This window comes from Bombina bombina, chromosome 1, assembly GCF_027579735.1.
Source record: "Bombina bombina isolate aBomBom1 chromosome 1, aBomBom1.pri, whole genome shotgun sequence".
In the NCBI taxonomy this organism is placed as follows: domain Eukaryota; kingdom Metazoa; phylum Chordata; class Amphibia; order Anura; family Bombinatoridae; genus Bombina; species Bombina bombina.
The window spans coordinates 109,731,468-109,758,970 of NC_069499.1; the positions used below are offsets into that span (position 1 = coordinate 109,731,468).

Genomic DNA, 27,503 nt, shown 5'->3' on the forward strand with positions numbered 1-27,503 from the left:
TGTCCAAGTCTATCCCTAACCGACACTTAGCTTTAAATAACCATAACCTCAGTGTCCTCACCATTGCAATTAGCTTTAATTGATTCCTCTCTTAACACAAATAACCCTGATTGTCATGTTCTTGTAACACACTTTATTCCACTCTTATTCACTATTAACCCTAACCCGAATTCCCCAAAACTGAAAACTAACCCTAATGGCTGACCTTACCCCTACTACTATCCTTTACAAATCCCAACCTTAAAGTCAAAGTTAAACTTTCACGATTCAGATAGAGCATGTGATTTTAATCAACTTTCCACTTTACTTCTATTATCAATTTTGCTTTGTTCTCTTGATATCCTTTGTTAAATGTAAAGCTAGTTAGGCTGATAGGATTTCAAGAGTGTGCACGTGTCTTTATCAGTCTTTAGGGCTGATTTATTATGCCCAGTGTGCACATGTTTCCGTACGAGCCTTTAGGCTCGCCGGAAACAGGAGTTAAGAAGCAGCGGTCTTAAGACCGCTGCTCCTTAACTTGTCCGCCACCTCTGAGGCGGCGGACAGCAATCCGCACAATCAGATACGATCGGGTTGATTTACACACCCTGCTAGCGGCCGATTGGCCACGAATGTACAGGGGGCGGCATTGCACAAGCATTTCACGAAAAAAATGCTTGTGCAATGATAAATGTCGATAGCGTATGCTGTCGGCATTTATCGATGTACGGCGGACATGATCCGCTACAGCAGATCATGTATGCTCGCACTATGATAAATCTGCCCCATGTCAGTAGTGTTTGTATCTATGTATATAAACCATATTACAAACACTGCTGCAAGATGACTAGAGTCACGTGCACGCTCCTGAGCTCACCTAGGATTACTATTTAATAAAAGGTAACAAGAGAACTAAGCAAAATTAATAACAGAAGTAAATTGGACAGTTGTTTAAAATCATATGCTCTATCCAGTCCATTTAAGTTTAATTTTGACTTTACTATCCCTTTAACTTTAAAATGCTGAAGGCATTTTATTATTACACTATTTCTTTAATACAACAATGTATATAACCCCTGTAAAGGGGTTTAACATATAATTAAAGTCAGCTCTAGGAGAGCAATGCACTACTGGGATCTAGCTAACACATCTAATGAGGCAATGACAAGAGGCATACGTGTGTAGCCACCAATCACCAGCTAGCTCCCAGAAGTACATTGCTGCTCTTGAGCCTACCTAGGTATGGTTTTTAACAAACGATGCCAAGAGAAAAATATATCAATAAGTTAATTGTTGTCTCATAAAATGACATGCTCTATCTGAACCATAAAAGGGACACTTTAAACTTTCATGATTCAGATAGAGATGCCATTTTAAACAACTTTCCAATTTACTTCCAGTAACAAAATATGCAGTTTTTTAATATTTACACTTTTCGAGTAACCAGCTCCTACTGATTACGTGCAAGAAGTCACAGAATATACGTATATGCATTTGTGATTGGCTAAAGGCTGTCTCATGATACAGGAGGAGTGGAAATAGACATAACTTTGAAATTTGTAAAAAAAAAATCTACTACTCATTTGAAGTTCAGATTAGGAGGCCGATTTAAGAAGCAGCGTATGCTGCTGTTTCAGCGCAAGCATGCAGGCTCGCCAGAATCTTAAGTTAAAAAGCAGCGGTCTTAAGACCACTGCTCCTTAACTCATCCACCACTTCTGAGGCGGCGAACAGTAATCATCTCGATCGGATACGATAGGGATGATTGACACCCCCTGCTAGCGGCCAATTGGCCACAAATATGCAGGAGACGGCATTCCACAAGCATTTCAGACAAAATGCTTGTGCAATGATAAATGCCGACAGCGTATTCTACACTATAATTTAATAAATTAACTAAATTAAATACAATTAAATAAATTAAATTAAATTAGCTAAAGTACAAAACCCCCCCACTAAATTACAGAAAATAATAAACAAATTACAAGATATTTAAACTAATTACACCTAATCTAATATCCCTATTAAAATAAAAAAGCCCCCCCAAAATAAAAAAAAACCCTAGCCTAAACTAAACTACCAATAGCCCTTAAAAGGGCCTTTAGTAATCAGCTCTTTTACCTGAAAAAAAAATACTAACAACCCCCCTAACAGTAAAACCCACCACCCACACAACCAACCCCCCAAATAAAATACTATCTAAAAAAACCTAAGCTCCCCATTGCCCTGAAAAGGGCATTTGGATGGGCATTGCCTTTAAAAGGGCAGTTAGCTCTTTTGCGGCCCAAAGCCCTAACCTAAAAATAAAACCCACCCAATACACCCTTAAAAAAACCTAACACTAACCCCCTGAAGATCGACTTACCGGGAGAAGTCTTCATCTAAGCCGGGCCGAAGTACTCAACGAAGCCGGGAGAAGTCTTCATCCAAGCCGGGCTAAGTGGTCCTCCAGACGGGCAGAAGTCTTCATCAAGACGGCATCTTCTATCTTCATCCATCTGGCGCGGAGCGGGTCCATCTTCAAGACATCCGGCGCGGAGCATCCTCTTCAATCGACGTCTTCTTACTAAATGACGGTTCCTTTAAGATTAGATTCCGATTGGCTGATAGAATTGGCTGATTGGAACAGCCAATAGAATGCAAGCTCAATCCTATTGGCTAATTGGAGCAGCCAATAGGATTGAACTACAATCCTATTGGCTGATTGCATCAGCCAATAGGATTTTTTCTACCTTAATTCCGATTGGCTGATAGAATTCTTTTAGCCAATCGGAATCTAAGGGACGCCATCTTGGATGTCGTCACTTAAAGGTACCTTCATTCAGTAAGAAGACTCCGGATGAAGAGGATGCTCCACGTCGGATGTCTTGAAGATGGACCCGCTCCGCTTGGGATGGATGAAGATAGAAGATGCCGTCTGGATGAAGACTTCTGCCCATCTGGAGGACCACTTCGCCCGGCTTGGATGAAAACTTCTCCCGGCTTCGTTGAGGATTTCGGACTGGCTTGGATGAAGACTTCTCCCGGTAAGTCGATCTTCAGGGGGTTAGCGTTAGGTTGTTTTATGGGTGTATTGGGTGGGTTTTATTTTTAGGTTAGGGACTTTGTGCTGAAATAGAGCTAACTGCCCTTTTAAGGGCAATGCCCATCCAAATGCCCTTTTCAGGGCAATGGGGAGCTTAGGTTTTTTTAGATAGTATTTTATTTGGGGGTTGGTTGTGTGGGTGGTGGGTTTTACTGTTGGGGGGGTTGTTTGTATTTTTTTTTACAGGTAAAAGAGCTGATTACTTTGGGGCAATGCCCCGCAAAAGGCCCTTTAAAGGCTATTGGTAGTTTAGTTTAGGCTAGGGTTTTTTTTATTTTGTGGGGGCTTTTTTTATTTTAATAGGGCTATTAGACTAGGTGTAATTAGTTTAAATATCTGTAATTTGTTTATTATTTTCTGTAATTTAGTGTTTGCTTTTTTTTGTACTTTAGCTAAATTAATTTAATTTAGGTAATTGTATTTAATTTAGGTAATTAATTTAATGATAGTGTAGTGTTAGGTGTAATTGTAACTTTTATTTTACAGGTAAATTTGTCTTTATTTTAACTAGGTAGTTATTAAATAATTAATAACTATTTAATAACTATTGTACCTAGTTAAAATAAATACAAACTTGCCTGTAAAATAAAAAGAAACCCTAAGCTAGATACAATGTAACTATTAGTTATATTGTAGCTAGCTTAGGGTTTATTTTATAGGTAAGTATTTAGTTTTAAATATGAATAATTTAGTTAATGATAGTAATTTTATTTAGATTTATTTAAATTATATTTAAGTTAGTGGGCGTTAGGGTTAGGGTTAGACTTAGGTTTAGGGGTTAATAAATTTAGTATAGTGGAGGCGACATTGGGGTCGGCAGATTAGGGGATTAATAAATAGAATGTTGTTGTCAGCGATGTTGGGGGCAGCAGATTAGGGGTTAATACATATAATGTAGGTGGCGGCGGTGTCCAGAGCGGCAGATTAGGGGTTAATAAGTGTAAGATTAGGGGTGTTTAGACTCGGGGTTCATGTTAGGGTGTTAGGTGTAGACATTACTTTTATTTCCCCATAGGAATCAATGGGGCTGCGTTAGTGAGTTTTACGCTGCTTTTTTGCAGGTGTTAGACTTTTTTTCAGCCGGCTCTCCCCGTTGATTCCTATGGTGAAATCGTGCACGAGCACGTACGACCAGCTCACCGCTGACTTAAGCAGCGTTGGTATTGGAGTGCGGTAATGAGCAAAATTTTGCTCAACACTCACTTCTTGTCTTTTAACGATGGGTTTCTGAAAACTCGTCATACTAGCGCTGTAGGAAAGTGAGCGGTGAGGGAAAACTGCTCGTTAGCACCGCACAGCCTCTAACGCAAAACTCGTAATCTAGGTGATAGTTTTTAAGCTGATACTTCAGAGTACTTTGCAAAATTGTAATTTTGTTACACTAAACAGTGCCAATAGATACAGAGTAGAAAATAACAGCCAGCAAAGAAAATCTTGTATACTCTCACATAAACAAAGGAATTTATATATATTTAGTTCTAATATATAACATAAACGGATGTCCGGGATTCGTTGCTGTGAGTTTGTATTCCCAGTATAGCAGTTTAGCGAGTTGTGAATGGAGATGTATTTGCAGTAATGTTCTAGAAAATGAAGGAAGATTACTAGTCTGTGTCTGAGAATCAAATCATATCTCTCTGTGACCCAATTTTATTTTTGCTACAGATGGTGGATTCTGATAAAAAAAAAAAACACATAATAAACAGCACAGCCCAAAGACAAACACTGCAAAATGCTGGTCTGATAAGATCCTCACATTCAATTTAAGTCATTTTTAGATGTGGACCTACAGTAAAACCTAATGCTGACTTTCTGGTCAGTTACATTGAATTTGATACATTTTACATGAAAATGGAATCTGAAATGCACTACTGTTCATTTCAGATTACATTTGAATCACAGTATATTTATGTTTTAAAAATTTTTCTGTGTAAGGTTATTACAGCTTTTGTGATAATATTTCTCTGCCTCTAATATGGCAGTAGGTCACCTGTACAAATATCCTCCTTTTACATATGTTCCATGTGCCAGTGATACTTCCTTTAAGGGTCAGTAAACTAAAATTTCTTTCATGATTCAAAGAGAGAAAACAATTTAAAAAAAACTTTCCAATTTACTTCTATTATCAAATTTTGCGTCATTCTCATGTTATTCTTTGTTGAAGAGATATCTAGATAGGTAGCGTGCATAAGTCTGAAGCACGGTATGACAGGAAATAGTGCTGCCATCTAATGCTCTTTCTAATGTATAACATTGTTGCAAAACTGCTGCCGTATAGTTTGCAGACACGTGCACACTCCTGAACTTGCCTTCCTGCTTTTCAACAAAGGATAAGAAGAAAACAAAGACTTTTTGATAATAAAAATAAATTGGAAATCTGTTAAAAATTGTATGTTCTGTCTGAATCATGAAAGAACATTTTTGGGTTTTATATTCCTTCAGATATGAGCTCTTGCTTTTAACAGGACAAGTGTGAAGAATGAAGTCATAGATTGATAAATTGTGGAATGTTGGTGGCTAAGTATGTATGATCATAAGGAGGGCAATTGGGCCATAATGACTATCATATTGTGAGCATACCTATCCGTTGTGTCACTGGAAACTTTTTCTTTCCTAAGATATGGTGAGTCCACAACGTCATTAATTACTGTTGGAAATATCACTCCTGGCCAGCAGGAGGAGGCAAAGAGCACCACAGCCAAGCTGTTAAGTGTCACTCCCCTACCCACAATCCCCAGTCATTCTCTTTTCCTCTGTAAAAAGGAGGAGGTAAAGTTTGAGTTTCTGAAGAATATGGATTTACTTCGCTTCAAGCAATATTTTATTTATTTTAGAAAGCTAGAGTAGGTTTGCTCTGTTCTTTCTCCTTTCTTCAAGGATCGGGTCAAGCTGTAGTCCACATTAATCTCTTCAGTAGAGTAGTAGTGGCTTTAAAGCAGTTAGGAACTTGTAAAGTGGGCTTCACTGCATTTTCCTAACATATGGCTGCCCTAGTATAGAAAACCAGAGTAGGTTTACTCTGTCCTTTCTTCTTCCACAGGTCTGTAAGAAATGGTGTCCCTCCATACCATGTGAGCTGTCTTCCTGCCAGACAGCTAGATATGCAGGTAAGTGCCTTTTGTCTTCTGGGGCTAGGAGGCTGGCACTGAAGGGGTTAACCTATAGATTCCCTACATTATAATAGGGTCTAATACACTGGGTTCAGGGTTATTTTCAGGCAGGGGCATGGCACACTGTGTTTGTGACTTGGAGACTGGGGTTAAATTTCCTTTATGGCAAGGAAACGGTTAACCCCATATCATTGGCTCAGATTTTATTAAGGGATTATTATGAGACAGACTTCTGAGGAAGCTGGAGGCTTAATAGATTGTTATAGTTTATGTGGGGCACATTTATTTACTTTTGCAGGCACTTGTTATCGCATACGATGCGATTTTAAGCCGGCTATGAGTGAGTTTTGATTTCAGAAAGCGGTTTAATTTTAGTTGTGCTTCTCTTCCGGCCTGAAGTGCTCGTTTTCTAATATATGACACAGCTTCACAGGCCGGTCACGTGACCACTCTTGAAAGTTTGTCAGAGCGGTTGCGGCTTCAACTCGAGTACACTCGGCAGGGAACGGTCTTCTCTCCGTTCGATATTGAAGGTGGCAGGTAGACACCTCAGTTGTGAGCTGAGGTGAAGAGGTGCAGATATTTATTGTTAATAAAAATTTCAATAATTCTATAATTTGTCATATACTTCTGCCCAATATTTCTTATTGTTTGGGGACAAATCCTTCTCGCGTAAGGAGGCGGTCTGATTTTATTTTTCTCATTATGGAGCAGGATGCTGTTCCTATGGACAAATGTCCACTTTGCTCAGAGTTTATTATTGTGCCACCCTTGCCATGTTATTCTTCATGCATAGACAGAACTTTAAAAAATAAAGATAGTCTCTTTGTTTCTGAGCCAAAAGTCTCTCAGGTGGATGCTGTTCAGGCAATGCCACAGCTTTCTCCTCAGACGTCCCAAGCCTTAGTGGTGTCACATGCAGTGCCCTGCGGTTCCTCTCAACCTCCTGGAGGAGTTTATTTGCATGCAGAGATTGCTGCCCAGGTATCTTCTGCGGTATCTGCAGCATTAGCTGCCATTCCCATGCTACAGAGTAAACGCAAGAGGAAAATTAGAGATTCGGATAGTAAGGTTTCTGCTCCAGCTTCTACTACCCTGGTTTCCCTTCCTCATAATTCTGATGAGGAGGATACATCGGTAGCTTCTGAGGGTGAGATCTCAGATTCGGACAGTATAATTCCTTCTTCTGATGCTGAAGTTGTATCCTTCAGATCTAAGCTTGAACACCTCAGTGTACTGTTAAAGGAGGTTTTGGCTACTATGGACAACTCCGACCCGCCTGTTGTTGTCAACCCAAAAAATCAAGTAAACTTAATAAATACTTTGATGTTCCTTCCTCTGTGGAGGTGTTTCCTGTTCCAGACCGTGCTATGTAGATTATACCACAGAAATGGGAGAAGCCAGGGATACCTTTTACACCGTCTCCTGTCTTTAAGAAGATTTTTCCGGTCACTGACTTCATCAAAGAGTCATGGCAAACGGTGCCTAAAGTAGAAGGAGCCATTTCTACTCTGGCTAAGAGAACTACTATTCCTATTGAGGACAGCTGCAGGGTCCAATGGACAAAAAGCTGGAGGCTTATTTAAAGAAGATGTATGTTCATCATGGTCTACAATGGCAACCTGCAGTTTGTATTGCCACTGTGTCTAGTGTGGCATCTTATTGGTACAATGCTTTGTCTGATTCTCTTCAAGTGGAGACTCCTTTAGAGGAGATCCAAGATAGGATTAAGGCTCTCAAGTTAGCCAACTCATTTATTTCCTCCCAGGGGCAGGTTTCTCATTTAAAGATTATCTGCAAACCAGATAAAAAGAGAGGCATTCTTAAAATGCGTTTGGGACCCTTTTTCCCTGGGGGTGATAGTTCCAGTCCCTGTAAAAGAACAGGGCCTGGGATTTTATTCAAATCTGTTTGTGGTTCCCAAAAAAGAGGGAACTTTTCAACCTATTCTAGACCTAAAGTGTCCAAACAAGTTTTTCAGGGTACCATCCTTCAAAATGGAAACCATTCGGCCCATTCTTCCCTTGGTTCAGGAGGGTCAATTCATGACGACCATAGACCTGAAGGATGCATATCTTCATGTTCCCATCCACAGGGATCATCACAAGTTCCTGAGATTCACCTTTCTAGACAGACACTTTCAGTTTGTGGTGCTTCTGTTTGGTCTTGCCACAGCTCCCAGAATTTTCTCAAAGGTTCTGGGGGCTCTCTTGGCAGTTATCAGGTCTCGGGGAATTGTAGTGGCACCCTACCTGGATGACATATTGGTTCAGGCACCATCTTTTCAACAAGCAAGCTCCCATACAGAGTTCTTGTTGTCTTTTCTTTGTTCCCACGGATGGAAAGTGAATCTAAAAAAGAATTCCCTTGTTCCAGCTACAAGGGTGGTTTTCTTAGGGACCATTATAGATTCCCTATCGATGAATATCTTTCTGACGGAGGTCAGAAAATCCAAGATTCTTTCCTCTTGCCTCTCTCTGCAGTCTACTGTTCGGCCATCAGTGGCTCAATGTATGGAGGTAATTGGTCTGATGGTTGCTTCCATGGACATCGATCCCTTTGCTTGATTCCATTTGAGAGCTCTGCAGTTATGCATTCTCAGACAATGGAATGGGGATCATTCGGATCTATCTCAGAGGATAGATCTAGATCAGTTGACAAGGTACTCTCTCCCGTGGTGGCTTTCTTAGGAGGATCTGTCTTGGGGTACATGCTTCCGGAGACCTTCCTGGGTGGTTGTAACCAGGGACACCAGCCTGCTGGGCTGGGGAGCAGTCTGGGACTCGTTAAAGGCGCAGGGATTATGAACCTGGGAGAAGTCAGCTATCCCCATAAACATCTTTGGAGTTGAGAGCGATTTACAATGCTCTGATGGCTTGGCCTCAGTTGACCTTAGTCCAGATTATCAGGTTCCAGACGGACAATATCACCGCAGTGGCTTACATCAATCACCAGTAAGGAACTCGGAGTTCCTTAGCCATGAAGGAGGTGGCTCAGATTATTCAGTGGGCGTAGCTCACAATTGCTGCCTTTCTGCCATCCACATCCGAGGTGTGTTCAACAGGGAAGCGGACTTCCTGAGCAGACAGACTTTTCATCCCGGGGAGTGGGCACTCCATCCGGAGGTGTTCTCCTGGTTAACCCTCAAATGGGGGGGTGCCGGCGCTAGATCTGATGGCTTCTCGGCAGAACGCCAAGCTTCCAAGTTACGGTTCAAGGTCAAGAGACCTGCAAGCCACCCTGATAGATGCTCTGGTGGTCCCTTCGAATTTCAGTCTGGCATATCTATTTCCTCCGTTTGCTCTCCTTCCACGAATCATTGCTCGCATCAAACAGGAGAGAGCATCAGTAATTCTAATAGCTCCAGCTTGGCCTCGCAGGATCTGGTATGCAGACCTAGTGAAGATGTCATCTCTTCCACCTTGAAGGTTTCCTCTGAGGAAGGACCTTCTCACTCAGGGTCATTCATCCAAATCTTGTTTCTCTAAAGCTGACTGCTTGGAGATTGAACGCTTAGTTCTGTCTAAGCATGGGTTTTCTTTTCTCTTTCTCGTAAGCCTGTTACTAGAAAGATTTTCCATAAGGTATGGCGTAAATACCTCTATTGGTGTGCATCCAAAGGCTACTCTTGGAGTAAGGTCAGGATTCCTAGGATTTTGTCTTTTCTCCAGGAAGGTCTGGAGATGAGATTGTCAGACAGTTCTCTGAAGGGTCAAATTTCTGCATTATCTGTTTTGTTGCTCAAGCGTCTGGCAGATGTACCAGATGTTCAATCCTTTTGTCAGGCTCTGGTTAGAATCAGGCCTGTGTTTAAGTCTGTTGCTCCTCTTTGGAGCCTTAACCTTGTTCTTAAAGTTTTGCAGCAGGCTCCGTTTGAGCCATTGCATTCCATAGATATTAAGTTGTTATCTTGGAAGGTTTTGTTTCTTATTGCTATCTCTTCTGCTCGGAGAGTCTCGGAACTCTCGGCTTTGCAATGCGATTCCCCTTACCTTATTTTTTATGCTGATAAGGTGGTTATTCGTACTAAATTGGGGTTTTCTTCCTAAAGTGGTTTCAGATAGAAATATTATTCAGGATATTGTTGTTCCTTCTCTATGTCCTAATCCTTCTTCTCATAAGGAACGTTTGTTGCACAATTTGGATGTTGTGCGTGCTCTGAAATTTTACCTATAGGCGACTAAGTATTTTTACCAGTCTTCTGCCCTGTTTGTTTGTTTCTCTGGAAAGCGTAAGGGTCAGAAAGCTACTGCTACTTCTCTTTCTCTCTGTTTGAGAAGTATAATATGGTTTTGTTTATGAGACTGCTGGTCAGCAGCCTCCTGAGAGAATAAAGATATGGCAGTTACGGCACTACGCCGAAACTAGTAGGACCAGCTGTCTCCTGTATTTGTGCTGGTGTCATTGGATTTTATCCTTTATATTGAAATAAAGTCCACGGATGTTTTTACTTGTATAGAGACTCTTTTCCTCGTTTTTGCTTTAAGTTACAACATGTCAGCTCTCATTGTATTATAGACAATAAAACTATACACTTCAATATTTAAACAGCTAATGAACCTTTAAAAAATACATCTACATGTTATGCTCAGACTAATGTTTTCTTTGAATCCATCATTCTATCTAGCATTTATTTAGTGTTTAATCTCCCTTTAAATCACTAGTGTGTGTGCGCAGCCGAATGAGATCATCAGCGCTCGCCCCCGTTGCCATAGCAACATGTAAACATGCTCACAGCACACCTTCTGATCGCGCTAACAGTGCAGCATGAAATACAAACAGCAGCTGATGTCTCCCTATTAGTGATATACAAAGACATTAATAAAAACACATTATGTACTATTACAGTTAAGCTTAATATATGCAATCACACGAACAAACACCATAAATATTTCATAAATGAATTAATCCAAAAGCATATACAAGGATAAGAGGTGACCAATTGTATAGCTAACCCGTATGCTTAAGGAGAAAGATTTATTATCTATGTATACATACTGTATATCCATAGCATTAGGGATATAAATCATGTGATGATTTTAGCATAACAACCCTTTTGTTCTGAGCACTCTATACAGACATTTATCAGTAATCCCAAGGGAATGTTTTGTTGTGTAGTGTACACAATATCAACTGTACTCCCTTGGTCACCTCTTAGCCTTGTATATGCTTTTGGATAAATTAATTTATGAAATATTTATTGTGTTTGTTCATGTGATTGCATTTAATAAAGGGATATTCCAGCCAAATTTTGAAACCACGTGGGTGCATTTTGGTATTGAACAGAAGCAATTTTGTAATGTACATGGATTAGAAAAAATGCTTCTAATAAAAGCTATAGCTGTTTCAAAAGTGTATTTAAGTATGCACCGTGCACCAGCATTTTAAACACAGCACCTTCTCAGAGAGCCTAAAGGGCCATTAAACCCAAAAAAATTCTTTCATGATTTAGTTAGAGAATACAATTTTAAACAAAATTCACATTTACTTCTATTATCTAATTTGATTCATTCTTTAGATATCGTTTGTTGAATAAATAGAAATAGACATTGGTGAGCCAATCACACAAGGCATCTATGTGCAGCGACCAATCAGCAGATACTGAGCCTATCTAGATATGATTTTCAGCAAAGAATATCAAGAGAATTAAGAAAATTAGATAATAGAAGTAAATTAGGAAGTTGTTTAAAATTGCATGTTCTATCTGAATCATGAAAGAAAATGTTTAGGTTTAATATCCCTTAAGGTGCTTGTACCTTCTGTTAATGACTCAATTTGTTAATTGCTGACATGATACAAGCCTCACTGATGATCTGAGCAGCTGCAGTATTTAAAATGTGGGCACAGTAACAATATCTAGCTATGCTTCACATGCACATGCAGATAAAAATGTTAACACTAAAACAGTGATAACTTTTACTAGAAGCATTTTTGCTAACACATGTATATTGCAAATATGTTTCTATTCAAATATGTAATTCATCTATGTGCTTTTAAATTTTGACTGGAATGTCCCTTTAAGCTTAACTGTAGTAGTACATAACAAGTTTTTATTAATGTCTTTGTATAACACTAATAGGGAGACATCAGCTGCTGTGTGTATGTCATGCTGCACTGAGATCAGAGGGTGTGCTGTGACCATGTTGACATGTTGCTATGGCAACGAGGGCGAGAGCCGATGACATCATTCAGCTGCGCACACACACGAGTGTTTGACGCTGATACATGTTGCACTTTTAGTATGATGACAGCAACAACTGATGGGTGTAGGAGTGTAATTGAATGTAGGTGTTGAGGGGGTATTTAAAGTGAAGGTCCATTTTGATGAATTAGTGCCCGGTTTTAATAAACCTATTAAAAACAAGGGCACTTTAATTCATCAAAATTGACATTTCACTGTTTTCTTCAAAAACTTACCTTTTAATCCTGAATGCCGCTCCAGCGATTCCCCCGGCCGTCGGAAGCCTCTGCAGACGTCAGAAATGATGAATCAGGCTTCCTCCAATCACAGATTCCCCCCTGGGGAATCTTGGCCTGATGCAACGCTGTGATTGGAGGAAGCCGGATTCGTCATTTTGGACCCGCAAAGACGGCTTGCGACGGGCGGAGGAAGTGCTGGAGCGGCTGCCAGGATTAAAAGGTAAGTTTTTGAAGAAAACAGTGAAATGTCAATTTTGATGAATTAAAGTGCCCTTGTTTTTAATAGGTTTATTAAAAACCGGGCACTAATTCATCAAAATGGACCTTCACTTTAAGGGCGTTTCTTTTATACACAATGTTATGTCTGTCTGGCCTCCACTTGAGAAAAGCTTGTGTTTGAGCTGAAACGTTATGGTTTAGGGCCTGTTTTATATGTCTGCACATTAAAGGCGTTTGATGATTCCTTCTTGAGTTTGCCTGCTGTGTATCTTTTGGGTTACTGTTGAGCCTGGATACAGTTACTGTGATTGTTTGTATGCCTATTAGCAGGGCACCAGGTAGTTGTTGATGCTGGTGTGTGCCATTCCCCAAGGACTTCTTAGTATATAGAAATAGTGCGCATATTAAAAGTTGAAAGTAAATGCGTTTGAGTGCAATCACGATTTAAGCTTGTCCAATTAGAGTGACTTCAAAGCTTACGTAAAGGGTAGGGGAAGAAAAAAAGTTGCATTAAACACTACATAAATACATGTAAACACTCATGTAACACTGTCTGATAGAAATTATTTCTTCAAAATTTATAAAATAAGTTATAAGGGCTTAAAGATAGATTGTATAACATGTTTGAAAAATAAGTCTGCAAAGGATATATGCATACATAGGCATGTCTAAATATGTGTATGTATGCATATATATGTATATACAGGTAGCCCTCAGTATACGCTGGGGTTAGGTTCCAGAAGGAATGGTTGTAAATCAAAACCGTTGTAAATTGAAACCCAGTTTATAATGTAAGTCAATGGTAAGTGAGGGAGTTTGGTTCCAGGCCCCTCTCAAAATTGTCATAACACCTAATACATTATTTTTAAAGCTTTGAAATGAAGACTTTACATGCTAAACAGCATTATAAACCTAATAAAATAATCACACAACACAGAATATATAATTAAACTAAGTTAAATGAACAAAAACATTTGCTAAACAGCATTATAAACCTAATAAAATAATCACACAACACAGACTTTACTTGCATTTTTCTGCAAACAGTTCTTTCTATGCATTCCAATCTGGACTGATTTATAGACAGGAAGATCATGTTCCTTTGAAATCTGCTCGATAACTTGCTTAGCTTGCATATCTTTGCTGCAACACAAGCGGACAGCTCCACCTACTGGCTTTTTTAATCAATGCACTGCTTCTCAATGCTTTTCAATAGCAGTCACATGACTGAAAAAAAGGTTGTTATTCTGAAACGGTGCAAATTGAATCGTTGTAAACCGAGGGCCACCTGTAGATAGATTTATGTAATTATGTGTTACTGTATATGTACTGTACATATTTCACATTACAATGTTCTTCTCTTGCAGGATAAAATACTTTTTATTGTAAATACATATTTCTATATATATCTTTATATACCTATACCTTTATATCTATTCCTATAGATATATCGGTAAAGATATGTATTCTACATGAACATCATATATAAAGAGAAATATATATTTAATAATAAAAAGTACATTATTTTCTATGTGAAGAAAATAAGAATGTAAAATATGCATAACGCACATCAGGGTTTGCAATTTAAGACTAATGCGGTCCGTTAGCGCACATGAAGAATTGCTAACTTCAATGCGCGTTATTGCAATATTTCATATAAAATATTAAAAAATATTGATAAAAATGATTCAATTGTTTTTAATATACTGTAAAAAATATAGATATATTCTATGGCTTAGTTAGAATATTTTACAATATGTTTAATAATATTTAATAATTATTAATAATTTTAAATATTTTATATGTAATATTTTAGTAACATGTATTAAAGTTAACAATTATTCCATGAATTCTTTGGGGAGAAGTTAGCTCAGCGGTAATATTTGGATAGCATCCGTCGGGTTTCGCTCGCAAGCTAACTTTTTACTTTCAACTTGTAATACGAACACAACCCCAATGCGGCACAAAATAGTGCTCCACTCGTAATCTAGCCCCAAATGCTGCACCCGCTGAAGCAGTTATTTTATTTAGTTTTATTGCGATAGCAGAGTTGTCAAAGTGGCATTTCGGCAGCATGTGACTCATATTTGTTAACTCTCATTGGCTGTCCGAGGATTGCAAAGCATTTTCTTACACTCAGCCAGATTACGAGTTTTGAGCGCTATAGGGAAATTAACGACCACAGCATTTTCGGCGGTATTTCACTCCCTATAGCGCTGGTATTACGAGTTTAAAAAAAGCCGGCGTTTGCGGGTGATATGGCAGCATTGAGCTCCATACCGCACACAAAAACCAACGCTGCTTTGAGCTGCTGTTACGTGCTCGTGCACGATTTCCCCATAGACAGCAATGGGGAGAGCCGGCTAAAAAAAGCCTAACACCTGCAAACACGGAGCATAAAGCTCCGTAACGCTGCCCCATTGATGTCTATGGGGAAAAACACCCTAACATAAACCCAGAGTCTAAACACCCCTAATCTGCCGCCCCCAACATCGCCGACACCTATATACACTTATTAACCCCTAATCTGCTGCCCCCAATGTCACGGCCACCTACATAAATGTATTAACCCCTAATCTGCCGCCCCCAATGTCGCCACCACCTACCTACACTTTTTAACCCCTAATCTGCCGCCCCCAACATCGCCGACACCTATATACACTTATTAACCCCTAATCTGCCGCCCCCAATGTCGCCACCACCTACCTACACTTTTTAACCCCTAATCTGCCGCCCCCAATGTCACCGCCACTATACTAAAGTTATTAACCCCTAAACCTAACCCTAACACCCACTAACTTTAACATAATTAAAATAATTTCAAATAAAAATTACAATTAATACCTAAATAATTACTATTTAAAACTAAATACAAACTTACCTGTAAAATAAAACCTAACCGCTAGATTTGGAGTTTTGTCGGTAACGACCCGAAAAACTAACGCCGGCTTTTTTCTGGCCGCACCATAAAAATAACTCTGGTATTGAGAGTCCACATAAAGGCTGCGTTAGGCTCCAAAAAAGGAGGGTAGAGCATTTTTAACGCAGCTTCAACTCTCGATACCAGAGTTGCTTACGGACGCGGCCAGCCTCAAAAACGTGCATGTGCACGATTCCCCCATAGGAAACAATGGGGCTGTTTGAGCTGGAAAAAAACCTAACACCTACAAAAAAGCAGCGTTCAGCTCTTAACGCAGCCCCATTGTTTGCTATGCGGTAACCCTTCCTACGTCTGCACTTAACACTCTAACATGTACCCCGAGTCTAAACACCCCTAACCTTACACTTATTAACCCCTATTCTGCCGCCCCCGCTATCGCTGACCCCTGCATATTATTATTAACCCCTAATCTGCCGCTCCGTAAACCGCCGCTACTTACATTATCCCTATGTACCCCTAATCTGCTGCCCTAACATCGCCGACCCCTATATTATATTTATTAACCCCTAATCTGCCCCCACAACGTCGCCTCCACCTGCCTACACTTATTAACCCCTAATCTGCCGACCGGACCTGAGCGCTACTATAATAAAGTTATTAACCCCTAATCCGCCTCACTAACCCTATCATAAATAGTATTAACCCCTAATCTGCCCTCCCTAACATCGCCGACACCTAACTTCAAACATTAACCCCTAATCTGCCGACCGGAGCTCACCGCTATTCTAATAAATGTATTAACCCCTAAAGCTAAGTCTAACCCTAACACTAACACCCCCCTAACTTAAATATAATTTAAATCTAACGAAATTAATTAACTCTTATTAAATAAATTATTCCTATTTAAAGCTAAATACTTACCTGTAAAATAAATCCTAATATAGCTACAATATAAATTATAATTATATTATAGCTATTTTAGGATTTATATTTATTTTAGAGGTAACTTTGTATTTATTTTAACCAGGTACAATAGCTATTAAATAGTTAAGAACTATTTAATAGCTAAAATAGTTAAAATAATTACAAATTTACCTGTAAAAGAAATCCTAACCTAAGTTACAAATAAACCTAACACTAGACTATCAATAAATACATTAAATAAAATACCTACAATTACCTACAATTAAACCTAACACTACACTATCAATAAATAAATTAAATAAAATACCTACAATTACCTACAATTAAACCTAACACTACACTATCAATAAATACATTAAATAAAATACCTACAATTACCTACAATTAAACCTAACACTACACTATCAATAAATACATTAAATAAAATACCTACAATTACCTACAATTAACCTAACACTACACTATCAATAAATTAATTAAATACAATTGCTACAAATAAATACAATTAAATAAACTAGCTAAAGTACAAAAAATAAAAATGAACTAAGTTACAAAAAATAAAAAAATATTTACAAACATAAAAAAAATATTACAACAATTTTAAACTAATTACACCTACTCTAAGCCCCCTAATAAAATAACAAAGCCCCCCAAAATAAAAAAAATGCCCTACCCTATTCTAAATTACTAAAGTTCAAAGCTCTTTTACCTTACCAGCCCTGAACAGGGCCCTTTGCGGGGCATGCCCCAAGAAATACAGCTCTTTTGCCTGTAAAAAAAAACATACAATACCCAAGCCCCCCAACATTACAACCCACCACCCACATACCCCTAATCTAACCCAAACCCCCCTTAAATAAACCTAACACTAAGCCCCTGAAGATCATCCTACCTTGTCTTCACCATACCAGGTTCACCGATCGGTCCAGAAGAGCTCCTCCGATGTCCTGATCCAAGCCCAGACGGGGGGCTGAAGAGGTCCATGATCCGGCTGAAGTCTTCATCCAAGCGGGGCAGAAGAGGTCTTCCATCCGATTGAAGTCTTCATCCAAGCGGCATCCATCCGATCAGCCAATAGAATGCAAGCTCAATCTGATTGGCTGATTGGATCAGCCAATCGTATTGAACTTGATTCTGATTGGCTGATTCCATCAGCCAATCAGAATATTCCTACCTTAATTCCGATTGGCTGATAGAATCCTATCAGCCAATCGGAATTCGAGGGACGCCATCTTGGATGACGTCATTTAAAGGAACCGTCATTCGTCGTTCAGTCGTCGGCCAGGATGGATGTTCCGCGGTGGAGGTCTTCAGGATGCTGCCGCTTCGCTCCGGATGGATGCCGCTTGGATGAAGACTTCAATCGGATGGAAGACCTCTTCTGCCCCGCTTGGATGAAGACTTCAGCCGGATCATGGACCTCTTCAGCCCCCCGCTTGGGCTTGGATCAGGACATCGGAGGAGCTCTTCTGGACCGATCGGTGAACCTGGTATGGTAAAGACAAGGTAGGATGATCTTCAGGGGCTTAGTGTTAGGTTTATTTAAGGGGGGTTTGGGTTAGATTAGGGGTATGTGGGTGGTGGGTTGTAATGTTGGGGGGCTTGGGTATTGTATGTTTTTTTTTACAGGCAAAAGAGCTGTATTTCTTGGGGCATGCCCCGCAAAGGGCCCTGTTCAGGGCTGGTAAGGTAAAAGAGCTTTGAACTTTAGTAATTTAGAATAGGGTAGGGCATTTTTTTATTTTGGGGGGCTTTGTTATTTTATTAGGGGGCTTAGAGTAGGTGTAATTAGTTTAAAATTGTTGTAATATTTTTCTTATGTTTGTAAATATTTTTTTATTTTTTGTAACTTAGTTCTTTTTTATTTTTTGTACTTTAGCTAGTTTATTTAATTGTATTTATTTGTAGCAATTGTATTTAATTAATTTATTAATAGTGTAGTGTTAGGTTAATTGTAGGTAATTGTAGGTATTTTATTTAATGTATTTATTGATAGTCTAGTGTTAGGTTTATTTGTAACTTAGGTTAGGATTTCTTTTACAGGTAAATTTGTAATTATTTTAACTATTTTAGCTATTAAATAGTTCTTAACTATTTAATAGCTATTGTACCTGGTTAAAATAAATACAAAGTTACCTGTAAAATAAATATAAATCCTAAAATAGCTATAATATAATTATAATTTATATTGTAGCTATATTAGGGTTTATTTTACAGGTAAGTATTTAGCTTTAAATAGGAATAATTTATTTAATAAGAGTTAATTCATTTCGTTAGATTTAAATTATATTTAACTTAGGGGGGGTGTTAGTATTAGGGTTAGACTTAGCTTTAGGGGTTAATACATTTATTAGAATAGCGGCGAGATTCGGTCGGCAGATTAGGGGTTAATAATTGAAGTTAGGTGTCGGCGATGTTAGGGAGGGCAGATTAGGGGTTAATACTATTTATGATAGGGTTAGTGAGGCGGATTAGGGGTTAATAACTTTATTATAGTAGTGCTCAGGTCCGGTCGGCAGATTAGGGGTTAATAAGTGTAGGCAGGTGGAGGCAACGTTGAGGGGGGCAGATTAGGTGTTAATAAATATAATATAGGGGTCGGCGGTGTTAGGGGCAGCAGATTAGGGGTACATAAGTATAACGTAGGTGGCGGTCGGCAGATTAGGGGTTAAATTTTTTTTTTCGAGTGTCAGCGATGTGGGGGACCTCGGTTTAGGGTTACATAGGTAGTTTATGGGTGTTAGTGTACTTTAGAGTACAGTAGTTAAGAGCTTTAGAAACCGGCGTTAGCCCAGAAAGCTCTTAACTACTGACTTTTTTCCTGCGGCTGGAGTTTTGTCGTTAGATGTCTAACGCTCACTTCAGAAACGACTCTAAATACCGGAGTTAGAAAAATCCCATTGAAAAGATAGGATACGCAAGTTACGTAAGGGGATCTGTGGTATGGAAAAGTCGCGGCTGAAAAGTGAGCGTTAGACCCTATTTTGAGTGACTCCAAATACCGGCGGTAGCCTAAAACCAGAGTTAGGAGCCTCTAACGCTGGTTTTCACGGCTACCGCCAAACTCTAAATCTAGGCCTAAGATAGCTACAATATAACTAATAGTTATATTGTATCTAGCTTATGTTTATTTTTATTTTACAGGTAAGTTTATATTAATTTTAACTAGGTAGATTAGTTATTAAATAGTTATTAGCTATTTACAAACTACCTAGTTAAAATAAATACAAAGTTACCTGTAAAATAAAACCTTACCTGTCTTACAGTAAAACCTAACATTACACTAAAATTTCATAAATTACAATAATCAAATACAATTAACTAAATTGCAAAAAAATAAACACTAAATTACACAAAATAAAAAAGAAATTATCAAATATTTAAACTAATTACTCCTAATCTAATAGCCCTATCAAAATAAAAAAGCCCCCCAAAATAATAAAACCCCTAGCCTACACTAAACTGCCAATGGCCCTTAAAAGGGCCTTTTGCGGGGCATTGCCCCAAAGAAATCAGCTCTTTTACCTGGCAAATAAAAATACAAACATCCCCCCAACAGTAAAACCCACCACCCACACAACCAACCCCCCAAATAAAATTATATCTAAAAAACCTAAGCTATCCATTGCCCTGAAAAGGGCATTTGGATGGGCATTGCCCTTAAAAGGGCATTCAGCTCTTTTACATTGCCAAAAAACTAAGCTAAAAATAAAACCCACCCAATAAACCCTTAATAAAAACTAACACTAACCCCCGTAGATCCACTTACAGTTTTGGAAGACCGGACATCCATCCTTATCCAGCCGGCGAAGTCCTCATCCACGCGGCAAAAAGTCCTCAACGAATCTGGGAGAAGTCTTCATCCAAGCAGCAAGAAGTCCTCAACAAAGCCGGGAGAAGTCTTCCTACAGACGGCATCTTCTATCTTCATCCTTCCGGCGCGGAGCGGCTCCATCTTCAAGACTACTGGCGCGGAGCATTCTCTTCATACAGTCCCAGCCGTACACTGAAGGTTCCCTTTAAGGGACGTCGTCCAAGATGGCGTCCCTTGAATTCCGATTGGCTGATAGCATTCTATCAGCCAATAGGAATTAAAGGGTAAAAGATCCTATTGGCTGATGCAATCAGCAAATAGAATTGAGCTTTAATCCTATTGGCTGATTGGAACAGCCAATAGAATGCAAGCTCAATACCCATTGGCTGATTGGGTCAGCCAATAGGATTGAAACTCAATCCTATTGGCTGATTGCATCAGCCAATAGGATTTTTTACCCTTTAATTCCTATTGGCTGATAGAATTCTATCAGCCAATCGGAATTCAAGGGACGCCATCTTGGATGTCGTCCCTTAAAGGGAACCTTCAGTGTACGGCTGGGACCGTATGAAGAGGATGCTCCGACCCGAGATGTCTTGAAGATGGACCCGCTCCACGCCACAAGGATGAAGATAGAAGATGCCATCTGGATGAAGACTTCTGCCCGCCCGCCTGGATGATGACTTCTTGCCGCTTGGATGAAGACTTCTCCACAGCTTCGTTGAGGACTTCTTTCTGCTTGGATGAAGACTTCTTCCGACTTTGTTGAGGACTTCTTGCCGCGTGGATGAGGACTTCGCCGGCTGGATGAGGATGGATGTCCGGTCTTCCAAAACTGTAAGTGGATCTTCAGGGGTTAGTGTTAGGTTTTATTAAGGGTTTATTGGGTGGGTTTTATTTTTAGCTTAGGGTTTGGGCAATGTAAAAGAGCTGAATGCCCTTTTAAGGGCAATGCCCATCCAAATGCCCTTTTCATGGCAATGGGTAGCTTAGGTTTTTTAGATAGAATTTTATTTGGGGGGGTTGGTTGTGTGGGTGGTGGGTTTTACTGTTGGGGGGGATGTTGGTATTTTTATTTGCCAGGTAAAAGAGCTGATTTAGTTAATTGTATTTGATTAATGTAATTTATTTAATTTTAGTGTAATGTTAGGTTTTACTATAAGACAGGTTAGGTTTTATTTTACAGGTAACTTTGTATTTATTTTAACTAGGTAGTTTGTAAATAGCTAATAACTATTTAATAACTAATCTACCTAGTTAAAATAAATTCAAACTTACCTGTGAAATAAAAATAAAACATAAGCTAGATACAATATAACTATTAGTTATATTGTAGCTAGCATAGGTTTTATTTTACAGGTAAGTATTTATTTAGTTTTAAATAGGAATTATTTAGATATTAATTTTAATTTTTTTTGGAATTATTTTAATTATGTTAAAGTTAGTGGGTGTTAGGGTTACGTTAGGGTTAGACTTAGGGTTAAGTTTAGGAGTTAATAACTTTAGTATAGTGGCGGCGATATTGGGGGCAGCAGATTAGGGGTTAATAACAGTAATGTAGGTTGCGGCGATGTTAGGGACAGCAGATTAGAGGTTAATAAGTGTATGTAGGTGGCGACGACATTGGGGGCAGCAGATTAGGGGTTAATAATATTTAACTAGTGTTTGCGATGCAGGAGTGTCGCGGTTTAGGGGTTAATATGTTTATTATAGTGGCGGCGATGTTATGAGTTATGAGTTTTATGCTACAGCTTTGTAACGTAAAACTCATAATTACTGACTTTAGTTGGCGGTACGGATCTTGTAGTTTTATGCAGTACCGCTCACTTTTTGGCCTCCCAGGCAAAACTCGTAATACCGGCGCTGTGGAAGTCCCATTAAAAAAGGACTTTTAAAAAGGGCGGTACTTTTGTTGTGTGACGGCCAAAAAGGTGTGCGGTACAGCTATACCTACAACACCTGTAATACCAGAGGTAGTGAAAAAGAGTCATGACGATGCTTTTTCACTCATAACGCACAACTCGTAAACTAGCTGACTGTCTTTCAACACTCTGGCAACCAGAATTATAAATACAATAGGTTATCGTCAGGATTTTGATAATCCAAATGGTCGAAATAATATTAACCTTGACATTCGTTCTGCTTATTGAAGGTTTCTATAGAAAAAATGCCAGATTTGAATGTTGATTACAATCGACTCATCATGAAATCTATGAAATGTTATGTTCAATAAAAAGTAAATTGCCTTTTTTTTTCCAGCAGACAATATTTGTTATTTTTAATAAATGTGCTAAAAAAATTGGTAGGGAAAAACATTTTTAATATGCTTTAAAATTGCATCATTTTGTATTAAAAATATATGTAAAATATTAAAATATAAGCAAAATAAAATAATTACCCCACTTATCGCAATAACTAATGTGGGAAGACCTCCGTTCATGCTTTAATCTCTGCTTACTCATTTTATAAGCACTTGTGTTTATCAGATGATGTAATTAGGCACAAAGAGATTATTTAAGGTTTGTCTAAAGACTAAGGGGCCGATTTACCAAGCCCCGTATTCAGCCGTATTCAGCCAATTCCACGCAAACCTTCAGACTCGTCGGAAACAGGAGTTAAGAAACAGTGATCTGAGGCGGCGGACAGCAATCCTCCCGATACGATCGGGTTGATTGACACCCCCTGCAAATCTGCAGGGGGCGGCATTGTTGGAGTATGACCGCTCGCACATTAATAAATATACCCCCTCATATCTTTGAGCCTTTATAACTTTTGTCTGTAATATTTGTTTTTGAATAATTTTAGTGGATGGTGTGATTATGGGTGTAACTATACTTTGTAATGGGTTTTTTTTTATGTGTTTTGTGACACTTTTATGTTTCGCGAAATAGTTAACCAGAGCTCTGAAGTCGCGGTAATCATTATAGCTTAAACCCTGATTGTGCTTAAGCGATCGCTTTTACTTTCAACTTGTAATACGAGCAGTAAGTCTGACAAGCGCAAACCCTTGCGATAAACCCCTTGCGCTCAACTCGTAATCTGGCCCGTAATGCATTGATAAAATGTAAGTCATTGTGTTATGCATACTATTGTGAGTAGAGCCTAATACAGCTATAATCTTATTCTTTTGTCTGACAGGTTTATCTGTGCGAAGCGTCTGCTGGAGAGGGGACCATATTCTGGTTGGAACACAGGACAGTGAAATCTTTGAAATTGTGGTGCATGAGCGGAACAAGCCCTTCCTGATAATGCAGGGACACTGTGAGGGGGAGCTCTGGGCGCTCGCTGTCCACCCAACAAAGCCACTGGCTATTACTGGGAGTGATGACAGATCAGTAAGGTCAGATTTCTTTTGATTCAACAACAAAATAAATAAATGCTCAAACCTGCATTGCTTCAGCTACTGAGCTATTGCATTGGGACATCATTGTATTTTTAACATATCTAAAAATGGTCAGTGTAATTCTTTCATAAAGGTGGTGAGAGTCCACGATCCTTTACTCCTGGGAATTATACTCCTGGCCACTAGGAGTAGGCAAAAATCCTTAAACTCCAAGAGCTATTAAAACTCCTCCTACCTTACTGGAAACTAGTCTTGTCTTTGCCCTCACTGGAGGAAGGGGACGAAGGAAGGTGCTCCAGGTGGTTATGAGAAGCGTTCTCATACTGATTTGAGCCCCAGTTTTTTCCTCAGAGAGCTACAGTCTGGACAGAGGGCTATTGTTTGAGTATGTTAGTCCAAACTTTCCAGCACCTGGGAGCAGTTATAGTGCGCCAGCTCGAAGGGTAATGCACAATACCCCCAGCAATCAATAATGAACAAAACAGAGCAGCACCACCAATCTCTTTAACAGATTTATTCAGCTTGTTCAGCTTACACAGCCAGACCACACCGAACCCTCGCTTCCTCCTGTTGTCTTTCTTTCTCTTTCTCTCTCTCTCTCTCTCACCTGTCGGTTCAATGTTATACTCTCTCTCTCTCTCTCTCTCTCTCTCTATATATATATATATATATATATATATATATATATATAGATCCTCTGTGTACAGCACTGGATTGGCTATCTACTGGAAGCAGTTATTTCTGCTTATGGTAAGTCCAGTAGCATGGGTGCCTACAAGGTAAGTGTGGGGTTGTTGTTGGCACCTGCGTAGCATATAGGCTGATAGTAGGTACTCACTTATAGGTTTATCATAGCATGGAGACTATTATGTTAGGCATTTTAGGCATGGGTTTATAAGTACCTTATTTTCACCCTATGTAGGCCTTGAGGTGCGCTAAGTTTTAATTTTTTTTGGAATGGTTTATTTTCACGTGTCAATTTTTTCATGTGTCAGTTTGTTTGTGTGCGGCATTTTTTTCACGCATCGGCTTGATAGGTGCATAATTTTTTTCAGGCCTTGGCGTGATTTTCCATGCGTAATTTTTCTTCTTAAATGGGAAGAGTCCACAGCTGCATTTATTACTTTTGGGAATTCAGAACCTAGCCACCAGGAGTAGACAAAGAGACCCCAGCCAAAGGCTTAAATACCTCCCCCATTTCCCTCATCCCCAAGTCATTCTTTGCCTTTCGTCACAGGAAGTTGGCAGAGAAGTGTCAGAAGATTGAAGAAAGTCTCTCATGGAGGGTAGTACTCTTCGAAATGGGACTGGAGTTTTAAGTAATTCTGTCAGCCTCTCAGTGAGAGCATGGATGAAAGTTAGAGTCCGGAGATGCAGGGAGAGTCTTTCTGCGAAACCATCCTGACTCATGTTAACAGCTCCTAGGCAATCAACGTTGATGAGTTTTGCTGCCTGCCATTATTCACTCAAGTCCATGTCAGAAGCGAGGCTACTATCTGTCACACTTGAAAGGGCCTGTTCCACAGCATAGATATGTGAATGTTATGTTAACGAAAGAAGTCAGGGTCCCAGTGGGACTCCTTTATCTTTTGGAATCAAGGGTTAATATAACTCCTTAAGGGGTTTATTGAACAGTGGGGACTTTAATTATGTTTGTTATGTGATTCTTTCAGCTAATGTGTAGTGATGCTTGGGCTCATGGCTATTTGGAACATAACGGCCTTATCATCAGACTGCATGGTCCTTTTTGTAGCTTACACGGTGCATCTCGTGACCTGGTGTGGTCATGTTGTATTTCCATTTCCGTACTTTGACCGAGAGATGATGGAGATAGTCTGTTCGTTAGTTGTCTGGTTCACAGGAGGTGGTGAGTGCCCAAGCCATTGCCGTTTAGTGTTTGTCCATAATTACAATCTCCAAGTTATGGAGGATTCTGATTTTTTGGAGACGGATATCTCCTATTCGGAGTATATGTCCTGCGAAGAGTATGAAATGGCTCCATGCCCATCATTATGTTCCGATTGCCGTTCTAGAGTACTCTCTTCCTGAATCAGGGAACTTAGAGTGTGTTGAGCCATCCGCCCCCGAGGATTCCATGTCCAATGAGGCTTGTGTCCCAGAACCTTCTTTTGCTAAGCAAGCAGGTGTCCCTATGGCCATTACTCCTCTGGAAGGCGGCTTGTTTCCTCCAGAGGTTACATCACAGTTCCGCATGGCCATATCTTTGGTGCTGGCACATTTATATTACCCAAGTGAAGTATTTTTAAGATACTGTCCGTGTTCTGTTAACCAGGGTCCGTCAAGCGTGAGATCGCCTGAGTCAGTTCGGCCTTCTGGGGAAGCGATGGCCACTGAGGCTTCAGGGGCCCCACCCTCAGGGCCGGGGTGGTCCATCAATCCGGCGGGGGAACATTTGCCTTCCGTTATAGACTGGCACGTCTTTGTGTCCTACTAAGGCATGTTTTTGCGGTGCTGGAGGATCCCAGTCCTTCTGGGCAGAGGGATCCTAGGTCTTCTGGGCTGGATGGCAAACTGTGTTACACGTATGGAGATGAAGCCAATCTCCTTGACCTCTCCGTTTTTTTCTTTTATGTATCTGTTCCAGTTCTGAGCTTAGGAGATTGGGGCCTATGATTGGCTGGTCCTGTTAGTGTGCCCATTCTCCTTGGGCGTTCACCCACTGGTGCTGCCTTCTTTTTATTTGATCCGGCTAGGATGTGTTTGATTTGTTTTAAGAAGCTCATGTCTGTTATAATTTCCATTTGGGAACGTTTTCTTCTCTGGAACTGATACTTCCGATTTTGTGGTCGCGTGGGCACTTCCTCGGAAAATGCGCATTTCTATATAAAGACATAGTTATGTTTATAGTTTATGTTATCTATCCCTTCGGGGGCTTCGATTTTTCTTGGACCTTGGACACTTCTGGAGTGTTCTTGTACCAGGCGGGTACTGGTTGGACAATATCTGCTGTTCCTTACGGTTCATGTCACCCACGTGGTACCGGTGTGCTGGTTATCCTTTTGGGTGCTGGGTCGTTCACTTTGATAAAGTGTTCGTTTTTTTTTTTTTTTTTTTTTCTTGTTGCCTTCCATTACTAGAAGAGGGAGGGATTGTATTGGTCCTCTTACCGTTCCTAATCATGAGGGGGTTCCAGGCTCAGACCCTGCTAAGGTTCATCAAGAGTTCTGGAGGTCCTTTGGTCTCGGAACTGAAGATTATATTGTCTTCTCCACCTAATGGCTTGTTTGGAGCCCGTCCCTTTGTTGCCCTTCGACTCTCTAGGTGATCTAGCTCTTTTGGCTTGCTGCAGAGGGTCTGGGGTTTAGATCCACCTCCGGGTGCTGGTTGCCATCTTCTTAGGCCTGTTAAGATGTCTTCCGGGCTTCTTGATCTGAGTCTAGTGTGAGTGTCCACTGTCCAAGGACATTGGGATGTGGGATGCATGGGCTAGGGTGCCACTTCCGTATGAGGCAACTTGATGGTTTCTCAAGAGGTTAGAACTTTCGGCCGGTCCAGGCTTCTAAGGGTCTTATGGCCATGTCTCCTGTCTGAGAGTTTGTGGTCCGGATTTCTGGACTCGGTCCTGGGAGGTTCAGTTTCAATCCTTAGGTTTTGGAACATCTGCTTGTCCCTCCAGGAGGGTGGTTGTCCATTTCTCTACTTCCTCCTTCCCATGCCTATGGCTGGGAAAGTGGTTTCTTGCATTTGCCCTACTTTGGGGAGGTTTG

The 27,503-nt window shown here is 39.9% G+C and overlaps 1 protein-coding gene across 1 annotated transcript in view; it reads left to right on the plus strand.

Annotated features, from left to right (window-relative positions):
- Positions 1-27,503, plus strand: part of EML5 (EMAP like 5) — a 261,422-nt gene that overhangs the window by 31,954 nt on the left and 201,965 nt on the right. Inside the window, exon 4 of the mRNA XM_053710836.1 lies at positions 23,571-23,772. Within this exon, the coding sequence (XP_053566811.1) occupies positions 23,571-23,772 (202 nt within the window). The remainder of the gene's footprint in view (positions 1-23,570; positions 23,773-27,503) is intronic.